This window comes from Ursus americanus, chromosome 23 (genome assembly GCF_024610735.1).
Source record: "Ursus americanus isolate L20-20 chromosome 23, mUrsAme1.1.p, whole genome shotgun sequence".
Taxonomy (NCBI): domain Eukaryota; kingdom Metazoa; phylum Chordata; class Mammalia; order Carnivora; family Ursidae; genus Ursus; species Ursus americanus.
In genome coordinates this window covers 17,175,894-17,192,694 of record NC_142149.1, presented here as the reverse complement: position 1 = coordinate 17,192,694, position 16,801 = coordinate 17,175,894, and the positions used below count along the sequence as shown (strand labels likewise).

Sequence of the window (16,801 nt, the reverse complement as noted above, 5' to 3'; positions counted from 1 at the left end):
AGGAAAGAGGAAAGAAGGGAGGAGTCCTCCAAGTCTGGGAGATGTCCTGCTCCAGACCGCAGCTCACCCAGCTCCTGAGAGGGCCAGAGGATGGAGGCCCACGGGGGGGGGGGGGGGGCCTTGTCGCAGAGGCCCTCAGCCATCCCCATCAGAGGCCGAGCTCTCCCCCAAATGCCAGGGTCCCCTACCTGTACCCGCAGGGCCCGACTCCGCCTCTTGGTCAGCTTGGCAATCATGTCCACCATGCCGTGCCCTCGGAGCTGCTGGGACGGAGCCCTGGGAAGGTTTCAGGGGTGGAGCCAAGGGGCACAACCCCGGGGCTGGCACAGGGCAACAGGGGAACAAGAAGTTGCTTCGAGATGGCGGGAGGCTGAACCTCCAGCCCATTTCCTGTCGGGGCTGCGGAAGTGCTGCCTGATAGAGGGTGGGGTGGGGTGAAGTGGGGGTGTCTCAGGTCCTGGGTATTTTTACATGTCCTGGGAAGCACTGGCCTTCCTGCTCAATGCTCTGATCGCCAGCAAGTCCTGAGTCCCGGGCCCAGACACAGCCAGGGAGCAGGGCCGCACCGGAACCCTGGGTGGGGGAGGGGGAGGCCGCACAGCTAGGAGCAGGCGGAGGGGACAGCTGGGTGCCGGAGCCTGGGCTCGCCTAGACAGGACCTGGAGTGGCTCTCGATTCCCCCAAAGCCCGGGGAGGATGTGATGGGGAAGAGGAAGCTGGTGTGTGCATTGCAGGGGGGAATGCCTCAAAGAGGAAGGGGCCTGGGCGGCTGTGGTATCGGAGGGAGCTGGCGTCTGGAGCCCTCCAGCCACACGGAGGACGGGAGGGATTTTGACCACACCACGATCTACTCGCCTGACAGCCTGAGCCTGCCTCCTCCGGCCTCGGTCACCAAGATGCGTGCACGCACCCCCGCCTGCATGTCCACTTACATGCCCCACTCTCCCAGGACCCAGGGAAGGGATAGGAACTAGCTCCTCCATGACCCTACCACCGAGAGCCTCCCCCGGCCTCCCTTCTCTTCACCCTCTTGTCAGGTGGTTGTTCAAACCTCAGCCATGCACAACGGGCACAGTGTGTCCTGGGTGAGACGCTGCTGCCCCCCGCAAGCCCTTGGGGACCACCTTGTCTTCCTAACACCCTCAGAGGTGCTTCCTCCCCAGCTCCAAAGGCCAGGCAGCACCCTGCCACCCACCCACCCACCGCCCACGGCTCTCCCACAAAGGCTGCCCAGCTCCTGCTTCAGGCTCCGACCCCCAACTTCCCCCCGGATCCCAGACCCCTCGTCTCCTGCTCTTCTGTTTCGGTAACCCTCTTGTCCCCAGCCCTGGCCCTACTTTCTCCCCTGCCCATGACCCCCAGGCCACCCCTTCTCTCAGTGGCCCACTGTGGCCTCAGGACAGGGACACCCAACGAGAGCCCGGCATGGTGTAGATTGGGAGCGCGGGACATTGGGGCAGACCACATCCCGCGCAAGCCAAGGACTTGCCCTACCCTGGCCTCGAGCACCCTGCCCTCCCTTGTGGGCCGCAGAAGCCCGGAGCACCGGGGGCAGAGAGGCCTGGAGTCCTCCCACTTGTCACACACATGACACATTCCACTGCCCCCGCCCTGAGGGACATGGGCCATGTCGCCAAGAGAGATGGAGCCAGCCAGGAGATGGGAAGAGCCTCTGTAGATTCCAGGGCAGCTGGAAACCCTGAGTGGGCAGCAGGGAGGAGCGGGGCGGGGAAGGAGAGAGGAGGCAGGTGTGGGAGCCTAGCCCTTAGCACTGCCCTGCTGTAGAGTTAGGAAGCAGGGTCTCCCTGTGGCGGGAACCAAGTGTGACAGTACGGGAAACCGGGACCACAGAAAAGGCAGCCCCCATGCTGCTTTCCCCCAGGAAGAAGCCTGGCCCGCACACCCAGAGGGGCTCCCAGAGGGCTCTGGCCCCACACCCGGGGACGGAGCAAAATCCACACAGCTCTGGCCTGAGCCACAGGTTGACTCCTCAGGCCTCCAGCCTAGGCCTCCCCTTCCGGGCGAGAGGAGGTGTGACCACAGCCGCTCCCCCACTGGGGTCCTCCTCCACCAACCACACCCCCACGCCTCGCCTGGCCTCCTGGCCTCCAGAGGCATATGGTGGAGGAGGGGACAGAACAAGCCAGCTGCACATCTGCCGCCTCTCCGGTCCTCTGTCCTCACCCCTCCTCCCTCGAACCTTCACAAGCAGGTGCAACCAGAAAATCCTATCAGCTCTCAGGGGCCAGAGGCAAAGAAACGCCTACAAACCAGTGACTGGAGCCCAGAGACGGGCTGAGGGGGCAGCGGAGGGGCCGGGACCTCCTTTGCTGACTCCATGCCAGCCGAGCTAGGTGGAGGGAGAGTGGAGAATAAATTGTGATCTTTGCCTCAGGGAGCTTAAGCACTGGCACCCTTCCCTCCCTGGAGCACGCCCTCTCCAGGACAGAGTCCGGGCCTCACTGGGTCCACCACCCCTCGCCCTGAGCGATGAGTCCACCAGTGGGGAAGCTGGGGGTCACCCTGCAGGGTCCCCCAGCCTCAGAATGGTGGGGAACCGTGCCTGGAGCTGCTCCCCGAGAGTCTGGTGTAACTGGTTTGGGCTCAGACATGTTGTACTAAGGTAAGGCTCAGTGTCATCTTACTGCTTGCCCTGTGGCCCGCGAGTCCCAAGACCATAGCCCGAGGTGAGGTTCTTCTTGGGGTTTGGAGTAGAAGCCTCATCATTGGATTAAAAGGGAAAAAGGACGAAGCGGGATTCAGAGACATGGCTTCTCGGTGCAGACTGTGCCTTGGCTTCTCTCTGGGCAACCCCTTGACTCTCTGGGCCTCTGTTTCTTTATCCACAGAATGGGCTGTCACCCCCTCCCCCCTCACAGGGCTGGCTTCTGTGAAAGTGTCCAGCCGGGCCCTGAGTTCCTACACCCTGCACCAGGGGGGCGTGGGGAAGAAGGGAGGGCTGCACTTCTGCTTTTCTGCTTCTGAGTTTCGATTGAGTGCCCCTGGCTCTGGACTCTGCCCCGAGCCTCTTGGTGACCTCATGGGACTGCGTGCTTGGCCTGCTCCTCCAGGGCAGGTGGGGTGTGGGGCGGAACCCCTTTGCTACTCACATGCCCTCTGCTCTGGATAAGGCTGGCAGACACCCAGAAGGGCTCCCGCTGCTGGGCTGGGACGAATCAGAAACAGTCTGTCAAGGAAACTGCTGGCCAGCGTAGGCTGGGATCGTGAGCCCGCCCAGGGAGGAAAATGCGACAGGGGCCCATCCCTTCAAATGTAGCTGCAGCTGCACCCGCCATTCCTCCTCACTCCTCCAGAGGAGGGACCGGCTTCCCCCGTCCAAGGTGACCTCCTCAATCTGGGCCCTGGAGGTTCCCATTACCTCTCACTTACTCCTCAAATCTCTAGCCCCTCCCACTTGACTGCCTTTGGCCCTTTGGCATTTCAACAAACTCAGGGTTTCGCCATCTTATTTTAATTTTTTTTGAAGATTTTTATTTATTTATTTGACAGAGAGAGAGAGCGCGAGGGAGAGAGAGAGCACAAGCAGGGGGAGCGGCAGGCAGAGGGAGAGGGAGAAGCAGGCTCCCTGCTGAGCAGGGAGCCTGACGCGGGGCTCCATCATCCCAGGACCCAGGATCATGACCTGAGCCGAAGGCAGACGCTTCACCGACTGAGCCCCCTAGGCGCCCCGAGGTCTCTCCACCTTAGAAAGAGAAAGTGCAGCCCTGACCCAGCTCTGCCTGCCTCCTTTTCAGAGCCCACTTCCCGAAGGCGGGCATGTACGCACCACCCTGTGGTCCACACACCCTGACATCCAGCCCACTGCTCGGAGGTCCTACGACTCCCTGATGACGACTGTGGTCCTTGTCGGGTGTGACTCCCCCCTGGTCCTTAGTCCTTACAACCATCATGCTTCTTATCCTCCGGTGCCCGCTGGGCTTTGGGCCCACACTCCTCGTCGCCGGCCTATCTCCTTGACGCTTGGTCTCACCTATGCTTCTCATTCTGCTGTGCTGGGGGCGCCCAGCCCGCTCTGTGAGGTTCACAACCCGCCAGGCCATCTCCAGGAGCGCACACCCGACTGCCGCCCTGGGTGTCCTTGGTAGGCCTCCAAGGCTGCATATCCCAAACCAATTCACCTTCCTCCCCCTCCTCCTCCTCCCCACCTTGGCATCAATCAAACAGAGACCTAGAGTCACCGAGCCCAGTGACCCGACCTGCCTCAGCCTTTCAGACCTGCCAGTCCGCAGGTAACACAGGCATTAGGGGAATATGGGAACACCACCACAAGGAAGCACCCAGTCAAATCCAGAGTAGGCGTCCTACGGGGCAACCGGTCTGGTCTCTGTCAGGGCAGGAGGAGAGGGAGGGGACCATCGAGAGAGACTGAACAGACAGTCAGATGGAATGCATGGTTCTCGAGTTGATCCTGGTTCAAACAAACTGGCTGGGAGAGATTTGTTTTAGGACAATGAGGGACATTTGACTATGGCCTGGGTCTGAGATGACATTAAGGAACTAATGTGAATTTTATTAGATATAATAATGGTTATGGTATTGTGATTATGGAGAAAAACATTTTTAAGACATATATGCTGAATTTTTTTAGGGATGAGATATGATAAAGTCCGGAATTTATTATTTCTTGGCCAAAAAAAAAAAAAAAGAACAAACGTGGTAAGCAGTAACTGTTAAATCTAAGTAATAGGTATAATTATATTCATTTTAATATTGTTTTTGCTTCTTTGCATGTTTGAAAATCTTCATAATAAAAAGCGGGAAAAGAACCTCCCTTAAACTTTCTTACTATTCTGCATTCTCTGTTACTACTCTATGAGGCGTTCATTGTTTCTTATCCAGAAAGACTGGCCCTTCCAGCTCTCCCCTACCCCCGGTAGTAATTCCTCTCCCTTTACGATGAGGCTCCGGCGCTAGGAATTCTGGAAATAGGGCAGCTTAAACATGTACTGCTTCTCCTCTTCTCCCCACTGCTACCCTCTATGAAGGGGCCATGCCAGCTGGTGGACAGGGCTGGCTGACAGGGGTGCAGTGCCCGAGACAGAACCCAGGAGACCCCCGGGGCAGACCAGGCCCACCACAGGACCCTACAGGGAAGGCAGGGTGACCCCTAGCAGCTGACAGGGAGCCAAACAGGTGGGCTAAGCACTCTCTGACCGTAAGGCTGGGAATGCCGAGGAGACAGGGAGCAGGGAGAATTTCGCAGGGGCCTGCTCAGCCAGCCCCACAGGCCCACTGGTAGAGACCACCCTTCCTCTGCTCTAGGGCCCCATCAAGTGGGGGTACGCCAACAGCTCAGTCCTGGTCCCAGTGAGCAAAGACACATAAACCCCACTCCTCTGACAAGTCAGTGGCTGGAGAGAGTTGGAGCAAACAGAACAACCAAGTGGGGGCTGTCAGACCTGAATACAGCAGGGTCCGGACACGCTACTCACAAATCATGGTGAGAAGAGAAGCTTGTCGTCAAAGGTGACAGGACAGCTGGATGGCCATCCAGAAAAAAATAATTAAAGGTGGGTCTACATCTTACTCTGTCCACTCAGATATATGACTCCCAAAGGAGCAAAGATTTAGACATAAAATGTGAAACCCAGAAAAATACTCAAAGAGGAAAACATGAGCAAAATTCTAGATTTAAAAAAGACCTTGGTAACAGAGACTTAAAATCTAAAAGCCATAAAATAAGTGATTTCTACACTTGACCACATACAAGTGTCTTAAGTGATTTGTGTGGCCAAGACATCACATTAGTGAAGTCAGGAGACAAACTTGGGGAGACTACAACTCACGCAGGAGATAGAAGGCTATTTTCCCTCGAATGGCGAAACCTTCTAAAAACCGAGAAGTAAAAGACCAATAACTCAATAGAAAAATGAGCACAAGCTATGAATAGACTGTTCAGAGACAAAGGAAAACGAACAGCCCTTAAATCTATGAAAAGATGCTCACTCTCACTGAAAAGAGAGATGCAAATTCAAGCTAGCTTAGCATAAATTTTACTACCGGACTGGCAGAACACAACATCTTGTCGACACTTGGATGGCGAGGCTGTGGGAAGTCAGACACCCACATCTGTGTTGGTGGGAATGTAAATGGGTGTAAGCCCCGCGGACAGGGACAGCAATCTGGCAAAATCTAACGGTTAATACCCATCATTTACCTTTCCACCCAGCGATCCTCCTTCTGGGGTTTATCCTTGATTTTCCTGCACGTGCGTGAAAGATTATTAGAGCACTGTTCGGAAGAGCAAAAGAGTCCAAGGGCCCGTCAGCAGCAGACTGGTTGAAGAATTTTTGATACATCCTTAAAATGAAAACCCATGTAGCTACAAGGAAGGCGACTGATACCCTCTATGCACAATCTCCAAGATACGTTGTTAAATCAAAAAGGCAAAAAATAAGCAAGATCTAGGATTGCGTGTACTGCGCACCACCTTTCTGCAAGAGAGACCGAAAATCAAGTAATCAAATGTGTCTTCAGACAAGTTTGTATTTGTATAAAGAAACTCTGGAAGAACAGAGAAAGAATGAAAGTGGTGACTTTTGAGCTGATGGAGAACAGGGCCCAGAAGCAGGGGTATGCGTGGGAATTTTTACTATATACTTTTTAACGTTGCTTTGATTTTTAAAAACCATGAAAGTACATTATCTAATTATTTTTTTAATAGATTTCATTTATGTATTTGTCAGAGAGAGAGCGTGTGTGCACAAGTAGGGGGAGAAGCAGGCAGAGGGAGAAGCAGGCTCCTCACTGGGCAAGGAGCTCAATGCGGGACTCGATTCCAGGACCCTGAGATCACAACCCAAGCCGAAGGCAGATGCTTAACTGACTGAGCCACCCAGGCGCCCCACATCACCTAATTAAAAAACTCTTGCTACAAGCAAGATAGAGGGGCTGGAAAACACAGTGACAATTTGAACAACAATAAAAAAGAATTCAAGGAGATTCAAGTAAAGCACAAAAGAAAAAAGAAAAGACTACTTTAAAACTTAAACTATATCATTGCGCTATTTATTGAAGATGAGAATGGATAGTCACTCTCCAGACTCAAAGTTATGGCCTGGAAGATAAAGCAGGAGAAATATCTCAGAACAAACGCACACAGAGATATAAGCAATAAAGGGCAAAGCTGCAAAACTGGAGAAGCCAGGCAAGAGAGCTAATGTGCAAATGAAAGAAAAAGTCAAAGACACAATAATCATGCAACAAACAGATTTCTCTAAGCTGAAAAAAAAAAAGACCCAAGGCTATCTAGAGACTGACGGGGTTCTGTGAGTTCCGGGCGAGGGGTGGGGAGTGCCGAGAAAGAGATCCCCACCTCTGCACATCCAAGGGCATGCCTGATTAGAAACCGCAGGGACAAGCAGAAGCCATGAATGAAATGCAGTGTGTGTTGCAGGACAACGGGGTGACAGGCGGAGAAGAAGAGAATCAGTCGCAGCGTGATAGAAGGGGAAAAGCAAACCACAGGAAAACCAATAAATGTAAAGTAAACCATTAGGAACAAAATCAAGTACGCTGTACCGTTATTAAACAAAATCGGAAAAGAGTGCATTATCCCATCAGAAGACAGAGTCAGCTTGGGTTTCAAAATTCAGTGGTAGGAGATACATATGAGAGACGCTTAAAAACGTGATAACGTTGAAACTAAAAGGATACTGAGAGACGCCAGTGAGTGCAAAAATCAAAATCGAATCAAATAGAAAGAGTGGCTAGGTTCGTAATGGAAGGGTGGAGTGTCGGGTTGAAAGCACCCCGCGGGATAAAGAGGGACCCCAGGTAATGATACAAAGGCACGTTCTGTGATGCCAGCAGCCAAACTCTGTGTGCTCCCGACAGCGTTCTCGCTAGACGTAAAAAGGGAAACCTACCAAAAGTACGAGAAGAACTTCATTGAGAAAATTTGAGTGGGAGATTCAGTAAACCTCTATCGGAACTGGAGTAAAAGACAAAACCCAAAAGAGGTCTACAAAGGAAACGCAGGTTTCAATAATAGAACTGATCAGCTTGGGTTGATCTATACGGGACCTGATGTCCCTGAAATAGAAAATATGCCATTTTCCCATGGCTATGAAAAACCTAGAAAGATTGTTTCCTCAGTCACATAGAAATCTATTAAAAAAATTTTAAAGTGGAGGTTTTGCAAATCTAGGGAAAAAAATGAATGCTTTTCTAGTAAAAAACCCACAATGGCCAAAATGAACAAGAATGAATGGAAAACTTGAAAAGACCAAACTACTGTTGATGAGGAAAAAAAAAAAGTCTGCCCCTGACAAAGCACCAGGTCTCGAGGGTTTCACGGACGAGGCTGACTGGTAGAAACCTTTTGGATTCACCTGTTGTCCCCCTTCCTTGGCCGCTCTCTGGCCAGCGGGATTCTGGCCAGGGCCCCTCCAGCGAGCCCCAGCAGCACCTGCCAGCTACCCCCCACCCCACGGAACCGTGAGTTTGCCTGCCCAGCTCGCTTCCCCGACAGTCAACGGCCTGAGGGCAGGGACCACGCCTTGTGTTTCATTGCCTCCCAGTGCCCAGTCGAGCACCTGCCACGTACTGAATCAATGACACGGTAAGTGAAAAATCCCAGTGCCCTTGTCCACGCCCCAGGATGCCCCCCGTCTGTATAACTCTGCCACATAGAGCGAAGCTGGATGGATGGAGAGGAACCAAAATGCTAAGAGTCATTAGATTGAGATTTCCCCCCATTAGCCAAATATGTGCAATGGCATGAAACTATTTTTATGGGGGGAAGGGTAATTTACAAATTCAGAGGATTCCAGGGCACTCCGGTTGCATGGCCGAGGCAGGAAGATGGCTGGGGGGAGCTGGAGGCGGGCCCCTTCTGGCACCTTATCTTGGCTCCTCTGGCTTCCTCTCTCGGGCCAAGTTGACCCAGCCCCCGGGACACACATGGAAGCCTTGACAGGGACCCCTGCCCTGCTCCCCTGATGCCTCACGCTGGACCCGGGGAAGGAGAGGATGCAGGGTGGCACCCATAGGAGCCCAGAGCCTGGGCTGGACAGGAGGGTCCTGCGGGCCTCGCTGCACCTCAGCAACCACTCTGGAAGTCCCCTCAACACCGCAGCTCTTCCTCAGTTTGGCAAGAGAGCCTCCTGAACGCTAGCAAGGACCCCTATGTCCCTCGGACCCAGTCCCTGCAGCCCCCCTCCCTCAGCGCCAACCAGCATCCACTGTCCCGTGCCACTTAGGTCTGGAACCCTGACCACGTTCTGATCAACGGACCGCAGTCGTGATGATGGGCTTTCCCGTGCCAAGGGCCGGGCACTGACTAGTCTTCGGGGTTGGCATTCATTGCCAAGTGTCTGGCCCTCCCCACTACTGGACACAGACAGTTCCAGGAAAGGCAGAGAAAATAGATCGAGAGAGAAGCCGGCTGCTGGGGCTCAGGAAGGAAGTGGGGAGGCAGGTAGACCGGTCTCAGGAGGCCCGGGGTGGGGGGGGCGGGTTAAGGGGAACCAGAGACCGAGAGGTGAATAATAAGGCTCACACTCAGGGGAGATCACCCAGGGGACCCCACGGAGCCACGGGAGCTTCCACGGCCCGGGAGCTTGCACCTTTCTGCCTGGGGAGCAGTGGGTGGGGAGGACCACTAGTGGCCAGGAATGTGGGCCGAGGATGGGAGGGGGTTACCCAAGAAACTCGTTCATGGGTCAGGCCACAGGCTGGGCAGTGGGGCTCCAGGGTCAGCCTGGGGCTGCAGGTGAGTACGGGGAAGGAAAGGTCAGGCCAGGTGTGAAGAAACCAGCTGGGCCACTCCAGGACCTCCCTGGGTGTGGGAGGGGGTGGGGAGAAAGATGGTTGCTGGGAGGAGGGAATACAGACAAGGGGACTCACTGGACCCTCCCCTCAGCCTCAGCTCCCCTGCTCTTACTAGCTCCCCCCTTTCCAGAGGCCCGCCTGGCTGGTCCCAAAGGGGGATCCAGGTGGGTCTGTCCAAGGCCAGTTCCTTTGTCCCATCACAGCTGCCTGGGGCTGCTCTTGGAGTCTGTCCCTAGGAGCCAGGCCTGGGTTCCAGAGAGGAGGGTGGGGCGCCTGGCAGGTGGCGTTAGCATGGGTACAGGAAAAGAGCAGGCGGAGGTCCGGGAAGGAGAGGAGAGAGTGGGAAGACCGCCACGGCCCGCCCCCCTGTGCCCCATCGGAGCTGTGGGATCACTCACAGTTCTCGGCAGAGGACAGGGAACCGGGGCCCTGGGGCTCCTTCTAATCTGGGCCGCCTACTCAGGTGCGGGGCCTCCTGGCCCGGCTGCACAGGCAGCCGCAGGGCCCGGGGCTGTACCTCTTTCCTCCTGGTGGCCAATGCCTGGGCAGCAGAGGCGGGCTCCAGTCCAGAGGGCTGGCCTGGGCCTTTCCACCTCAGAGGCCCTGGGGCGGGGAGGGTGACCGCACCCTGAAATCCCCGAGTCAGCGGGTCCCCCTCCCCCCACCCGCCACAGGGGAGGAGTCTCAGAGGCCCCTCCTGACCGGGCTTCCAGGCTCCCAAAGCCCCTCCTCAGAGGGGGTGGGGGTGCTCCAGCTGACAAACGCCACCTCCCTCTCTCCCCTCCCACAGTGCGCTTCTGCCCTCTCCTGGGACAGCGTATTCTCCTACTCGGCCTCGGTGGCGGGGCGGAAGATGAGGGTTTGGAATTCACGCGTCCTTCCCCATGGCCCGTGCCCAGGCTGGGCACATACAGGACACTCAGAAAGGGCATGCTTGTTTGCCTCCGGCTTGTACTGTCCCTGCTGAGGGGAACAGGTTGGCCAAGCCTGCAGGCCACCCAGCTGAGCCTGCACCTGACGACCGGGGTGGGGCTGGGGGTCAGGAGGCATGCAAGTGACTTGGACCCAGCCACCTCCTGCCTGGGGGACCTCAGCCAGCCGCTCAGCCCCTCCGAGCCTCTGCAAAGGGCGCCCAGGCCTGCCTTCTGAGCTGCCGGGGGCGTGAGCTTCTGGGTGAGAGCCTATGATTAGCCCCTTTGGGACAGGATCATGTCAAGTGTAACACGCTCTGTGTTCCCAGGCTCCAGGACTCTAACCAGGACACGCGAGGGGCTCAGTACGTGCTAGGTGAGTGGAGGGCGAATGGCGAGGCTGTAAAGCGCCACACGGGGTAGCGGCTTCTCTCTTCTGGGGGGGGGTGTCCCTGCCTCTGCCGATGACCCTACCTCCATGCCACCCTCTCCCCTCGGCCACCGGTCCACCCTCCTCGATGACCGTGACCCTCCGTCCTCACGTGCCGCCCCTTGCCTCAGAGGAAGCGGGTCCCTCCGCCTCTGCCGGGGCGCTCAGCCTTTCTCCCGGCACCCCGTCTCACATCCACTTCTCACCGGCCTCGCTGTCCCGCTCTTCTGGCTCCGGACCGTTCACTTAGATTTGGGGAGCCTCGCCTCTTGACCTGCACTTGCCTCTGGCCACACAGCGTCTCTCCCTTCCCTGCCAGGCTTTGGAGCTGTCTACACGCAGCCTGTGTCCTCACTTCATCCCTCTGACTCTGCCTTCTGTCTTCGGGAACCCCTTGACCAGCTCTTGATGACGTGGCTGCTGACCTTGTGGTCACCATTTCCGATAAATGTTTAATGACCTTTATCTAACTTCTCTTTTCTTCTGGCCGCTTCTCAGTGTCTAGACCAGCACTCTTCTTTCCTCCTTGTTCCCTGACGGTTCCTTCCTCTCAGGCTTCTCTACCCTCCCTCCCAAAGGTGGTGGGCCCAGGGCCGTGTCAGGGGCTCCTGTCCCCACATCCACACGCTCTCCGCAGCCCCATCCGCACCACCACATGCGGAGGGCCTTCTCCTGGGCAGCAGGCTCAGCTTCCGACTGCAGCCTGGATCTGTCACCGCCGAGTAAACCGACCTCCGTCTGCAGTGTGCAACTGGGAGACTGGGACTCATCCTGACTTCTCTCCCACCCTCCTCCGCCCATGGGCCCCCAGATCCCTCAGCCCCGACTTCCTAAATCTCGTGTCATCACTGCGTGCCTGGGAGACCACGAAGGTCCTCTGCCCTTCTCAAAGTCCCAGCCATGGGGGTCTTCTCTGAACCCCACTCCCTTCTCTGCTGAGTCTTCCAGCAGCTGCGGAATGGAGTCCACATCCCTGGTGAGAGCCCATGCGGCCCTGCCTGGCCAGGCACCACCCACTCCCCACAGCGCCCTGGCAGCGCAGGGTGGGGGCAGGGCTGCAAGGCCCCAAGGGTGCCAGTTCCCACACCCGCACCCGTGCCGAGGTGCTACAGCACACTGGGTGTCACTCTATCCCAGATGGCCTGCGCCATGCTGGACTGAGGCTTCCGTCCCCTCTTGCCAGGCTCCTGACCCAGAGGGTAGCTCTCCAGGGCTGGGGGGCTGTGGCTCACCAGGTGCTTGGCAGGGGGGAGGCCAGTTCCTGCTTAGTTAATGAGGGGAAAGGTAGGAGCTGCCTCTCCCGCCTCCTCCAAGAAGAAAACAGGTAGGCTCACCTTTCAGGAAATTCCTTCTCTAAATGCTGCCTTGAACAACTAAGAGCAGAATGGGGTTTCCTTCCCAGGAGAGAACCAACTCCCTACCCCTGGAGTGTCGGGATGGGGTGTCAGGGAGACCCACAGCTGACCCTGGACTAAAGCTGGGTCACAGGGAGTGTGAGATTATACCCATCGCACAAGAAGGAAACAGGACCAGGGGTACTAAGCCTCTCGTTGAGGTCCCACAGTGAATTAGGGCCAGAAGCGGGACCAGGCTGAGCGTCTCTCCCAATGCTCAGGTCTCCGGCAGACGTTCCAGTTCCCCCGCGCAAGCACATCCCCACCATCACCTGTGTGCCCCACCCCCATCACACCGCTCCAACTGCTCCGAAAGAAGGAGGGGCAAGCAGGACAGAGAATGTGGAGAGGCCTCGGAATGCGCCTCCGACAGCCTGCCTGGGAAACGGAGGCACGCCGGGGTAAGCAGCGCTGGCATCCAGCCATGTGCCCCAGAGAAGCTGGCCAATTGGCCTTCTGGGACGCCGGGCACCAGAACCCCCACTGCCCCGCCCCCGTTCCCTCTGGGCGGAGTCCGGGTCCCCGGTCTCACCGCGGAATGCTGTTCCCAGCCATGGCCACAAGGGGGAGGGCTGCTCCGTGCAGAAACCAAAGCGGAGGTGGCGCAGACAAGGATACCAAATGGGAGCCCAGCCAGCCTTCGTGGAGCGCCTACACCACCAATCCCTTCCGCAGGAGGACACTGGGGCTGGGGGAATTAGGTGACTCAGCAGCTGGCAGGTGATCCAGCAGGGGCAAATTCGAGTCTCTCTAGCTTCAAATCCTGAGCTCTTTGCACTGTAACCAGATCGGGCGGTGGGAAGACCCAGGAGGTCACAGACTGGGACGGTGCCTCCCTCAGCTGGGCATCCCAGACTCAGTCCTGGCACGTGCCGGGCATCAGCGTTTACACCAAGTACATTACATCAAGTGCAAAGAAAGAAATCAGAGACTCACAAGGTTTAGGAGTCATCCATCCATCCACCCTTTCCACCCCTCTTTGGGCCAAAGGACAATTGAGACCCTGAGAGAGGAAGTTAATTGCCCATAATTACCCAGCTGGTGGCAGATGTCAAAAGGGGGTCTGTGCATCCTCCCTCCACGGCTCCCCCCGCCCCAAGTTCCTAAAGTTCAAAGGTCAGGGCCATTAGAAGGATTCTGAGGATGTACCAATGTTTTTAAAACGTGCTCTATTTTCAATTCCCAAATTAACACAAACTGGATTCTGAAACGAAAACAACATCCTCACTACAACTGGACCTCTTCCTGAAACAAACAAATCAAAAATTGTTTTTTTTTTATAAAGGGGGAACTGAAATGTTAGAAGAAGCCAAAAAGGGAAGCAGACCCCTGACTTTCACATCCATTATCTCATCGGACCCCCAAGCTTCTATGAGAAAGGCGAGGCAGATGGAGCTGCCTGCAGGTCCACGGCCCCATACCCTGAAGCGTTTCGGAATGGTGCAGCTGTTAGAAAGGTCGTATGGCGCACACACCTGCCAGCCAGGCTTGGGGCAGCACACGCCAATCAAGTCCATCTGCGTTTCTGCAGGAAAACTAAACGTAATAAATAAAGACCACCAACGGCTTCACATCGGCTCAAGTTCAACTTTGCCACCAATTGAGTCACCAAAAACATTTGGGCTCCAGGAAGGTCTGGCATTCCGGAATTGCCGATAAGTCGATTGCGAGCCTTCACGCCTCTGGTTTCGCGGTTGAGGGGAGTGAGGCTCGGGGTGAGGGAGCACGTGCAGAGACGCTAAGCCCAGGGAGGGGGGTCTCCTCGCGCCCGCGCAGCCCCACGCCCTTCTTCCCGATCCCCTGCTCCCCCGCTCCCCGTACCTGCTGCGCGCGCTCCTCCCGCGGCGGGCCGCGCACGTCCTGGATGGCCTCGTAGACGTTCTCGGAGTCACTGCGCGCCAGGGGTCGCGGGCACACCCACGAGCCCGCCACGCTGCAGGCCTTGAAGCTGCCCGCGCTCCCGAGGAGGCCGGCAGGCGGCGCGACGGCGGCGCGCGCCAGGTCGTCCAGGGACTGCGCGGGCCGTACGAGCGCCGCAGGCCGCGTGTAGAGGCAGGCGGGCAGGCCGGGCGCCAGGCTGCTGCGCTGGGTCGCCGCGCCGTGTCGCGCGGGGCCGCACAGGGAGCCCACGCGGCCGCGGGGCTTGGCGGGCGTGCCCTCGGGGCCCGCGGGCGCCGGCGCGCTCACGAAGCGGTAGTCGTAGGCCAGCGGTTCGGGGACTGCGGGGCCCTGGCGGAGCGCGGGCGGCGGCGAGGCGGCGGCGGGGTCCCCGAGCGCCGGCAGCTCGCGCACGTACTGCGCGGGCAGGTAGAAGGGGCGGCCGCCGGGCTCGCGCCGGACGTGCCACCAGTGCTCGGTGCTGCGGCGCAGCAGCCGGTAGCGCTCGTTGGGCTGGATGGCGACGCGGCGCCCGTCCTTGCCCGTGTACTCGAAGGGATGCTCCACCAGCACGTACACGTCCCCCTCGACGTCCGCCGCCATCGCGGCCGTGGCGTTTCCCTGTGGGCGACAAGGAGGAGGGGCGGGGAGGTCAGGGCCACCGAGCCGGGAGGTTCGCCGCAGTCGGGGGACAAAAGACTGGGGTTCGAGTCCCGATGCTGCATTCTTCGCGTGCGTTAGGGCCTCAGTTTTCCTATCTTAAAAACGGGGGACTTGGATAAAATAATCTCTAAGGTTCCCATTCTTACACTTGCTAATGGAAGTACGACAACACTTGCATTCTGTGGCATCGATTATGATTTGAGCCTCGATTCAATCCCTTGGTGGGGAGATTGTGGGTAATACTGGTCCAACTTTACAGCCAAGGAAGCCTTGACTCAAAGAGATGGGGTGATTGCCGACGGTAAGCCGACACCACATTTGCCTCAAGAGTTGACTGGGCCTCAGTTTCCCGGTCTGTGAAGTGGGAAAAACAGCCCATTCTCTCCACCCACTGCCCTGCCCCGCCCAGACGCCACCAGCCCTCAGGAAATCCGGGTCCCCAGAGCCTCTTCCCTCCAGGCTTCTGCGCCCCGGGCCCGCCGGGTCAGAGTTGAGGCGCGGGGTTCTGGGAGCCACCCCGGCGCCTCTCTACCCCGGGAGTGTCCCTGGTTCCAGTAGTCCAGGGGCCTTGGCATAAGGGACCGGGACTGCCAAGGCTGGGGAACCGGTTCTCTCGGTTTCTCTTTCCTTCCCCGGCGGCTTTGCCGCGGACGTGAACCCGGAGCCTGGCCCGCCCAGACCGGCCCGCACCGCCCTCTGTTCTCCAGCTTCCGAGAGAGGCTCGGCCCTCGCGGCTTGCCCACCTGCCCTGTGATCTCCGCGTTGCCCCACGAGAGTGGCCCTTAGATGCACTTTGCGACAGCGACTACCCATGCAGTGTCCTCCCCCAAGCTCTCTTGCAGCGATCACCCAACCCACCCCTCTGCACGCCTCTTAGCCTGGCTCTTGGCGTGGGGGGCTTGGGGGTCAGAGCCTAACTGTAAATCTGCCTGTGTCTCCCCACCAAAGAGATGAATCGGAAGCTTCTTCCCTAAGGGGCTGGTACCTCCAGCCTTTGCACTGACCCCATCTCCTGCCTAGTAATGGTGTCCCGGGAACAGCCCCTGGGAGCTCGGTTGCTTGCTGAGGCTCCAGAACCAAGGGAACAGGGTCTGGCAGGGGGGCTCAGAGCGCTCCTTCACTACTTTCTTCAGCTTTCCTCAGTGCGGAAAGGGGTGCACACTGGGCCCTGGAGGTATAGTCAGTGAGCTGCCGGAGCTAAGCCATCAGACCTCTGGGAGGATACCCCTTCTCCTCACTTTCGCCGGGACCCCCGCCGCTCACTCACGTTGGCAGGGCTGGTCTCGGGGAGCCCATGGACTGGACGGGTGGAGTCAGCGGATGGATGTAGGTTAGGCTCCCGCCATCTCCTTGGGCGGGGCTTCCAAGGGCTAGGCCGGGGAGACCTCGGGGAGCAGGAGCTGGCAAGGGGAGCAAAGAGGGAGAGGGATGCTTAGGACGGCTGCCCCAATCCCTAACGCGGCTGGGAGGGGCGAGGAGGAGCCTGAATGAGTGTGTCTGGGCCGGTGGGGACGTTGGGAGTGGGGCCCAGAGCAAGAGAAGGCAGAAGGGAGGGGCAGGAGCTGGAAGGGCTGCGACGGAAGGGGTGCTGCCGGGTGGCGAGCGGAGCCCAAGGTGGGTAGGGTCCCACCGCTGCGCTCCCCCCCCACCTCCGCCCCACCCCGCCGCGGAATTTGTTGTCCTCGAGCCTCTACGTCCCGCGGGCGCGCTGCTCTGGGACTGCTCGACCT

The 16,801-nt window shown here is 57.9% G+C and overlaps 1 protein-coding gene and 1 long non-coding RNA gene across 5 annotated transcripts in view; one reads left to right on the top strand and one right to left on the bottom strand.

The window, feature by feature from the left end:
• ARHGAP27 (Rho GTPase activating protein 27) overlaps window positions 1-16,801 on the bottom strand; it is a 29,840-nt gene that overhangs the window by 11,030 nt on the left and 2,009 nt on the right. For 2 of the 4 annotated variants that reach the window (XM_045813861.2, XM_045813862.2), the window contains exons 2-3: window positions 16,339-16,471; window positions 14,352-15,029 (exon numbers count right to left, since the gene is read on the bottom strand). In XM_045813861.2, the coding sequence (XP_045669817.2) occupies window positions 14,352-15,011 (660 nt within the window). In that variant the 5' untranslated portion in view covers window positions 15,012-15,029; window positions 16,339-16,471. Of the gene's footprint in view, window positions 1-188; window positions 401-14,351; window positions 15,030-16,338; window positions 16,472-16,801 lie in introns of those variants that run through there. The other 2 variants (XM_045813863.2, XM_045813864.2) reach the window with 2 other exon arrangements.
• On the top strand, window positions 10,509-14,219 carry LOC123802909 (uncharacterized). The gene is made up of 3 exons (XR_006782694.2): window positions 10,509-11,082; window positions 12,752-12,931; window positions 13,816-14,219. It is a non-coding gene; the product is annotated as an uncharacterized LOC123802909 (long non-coding RNA).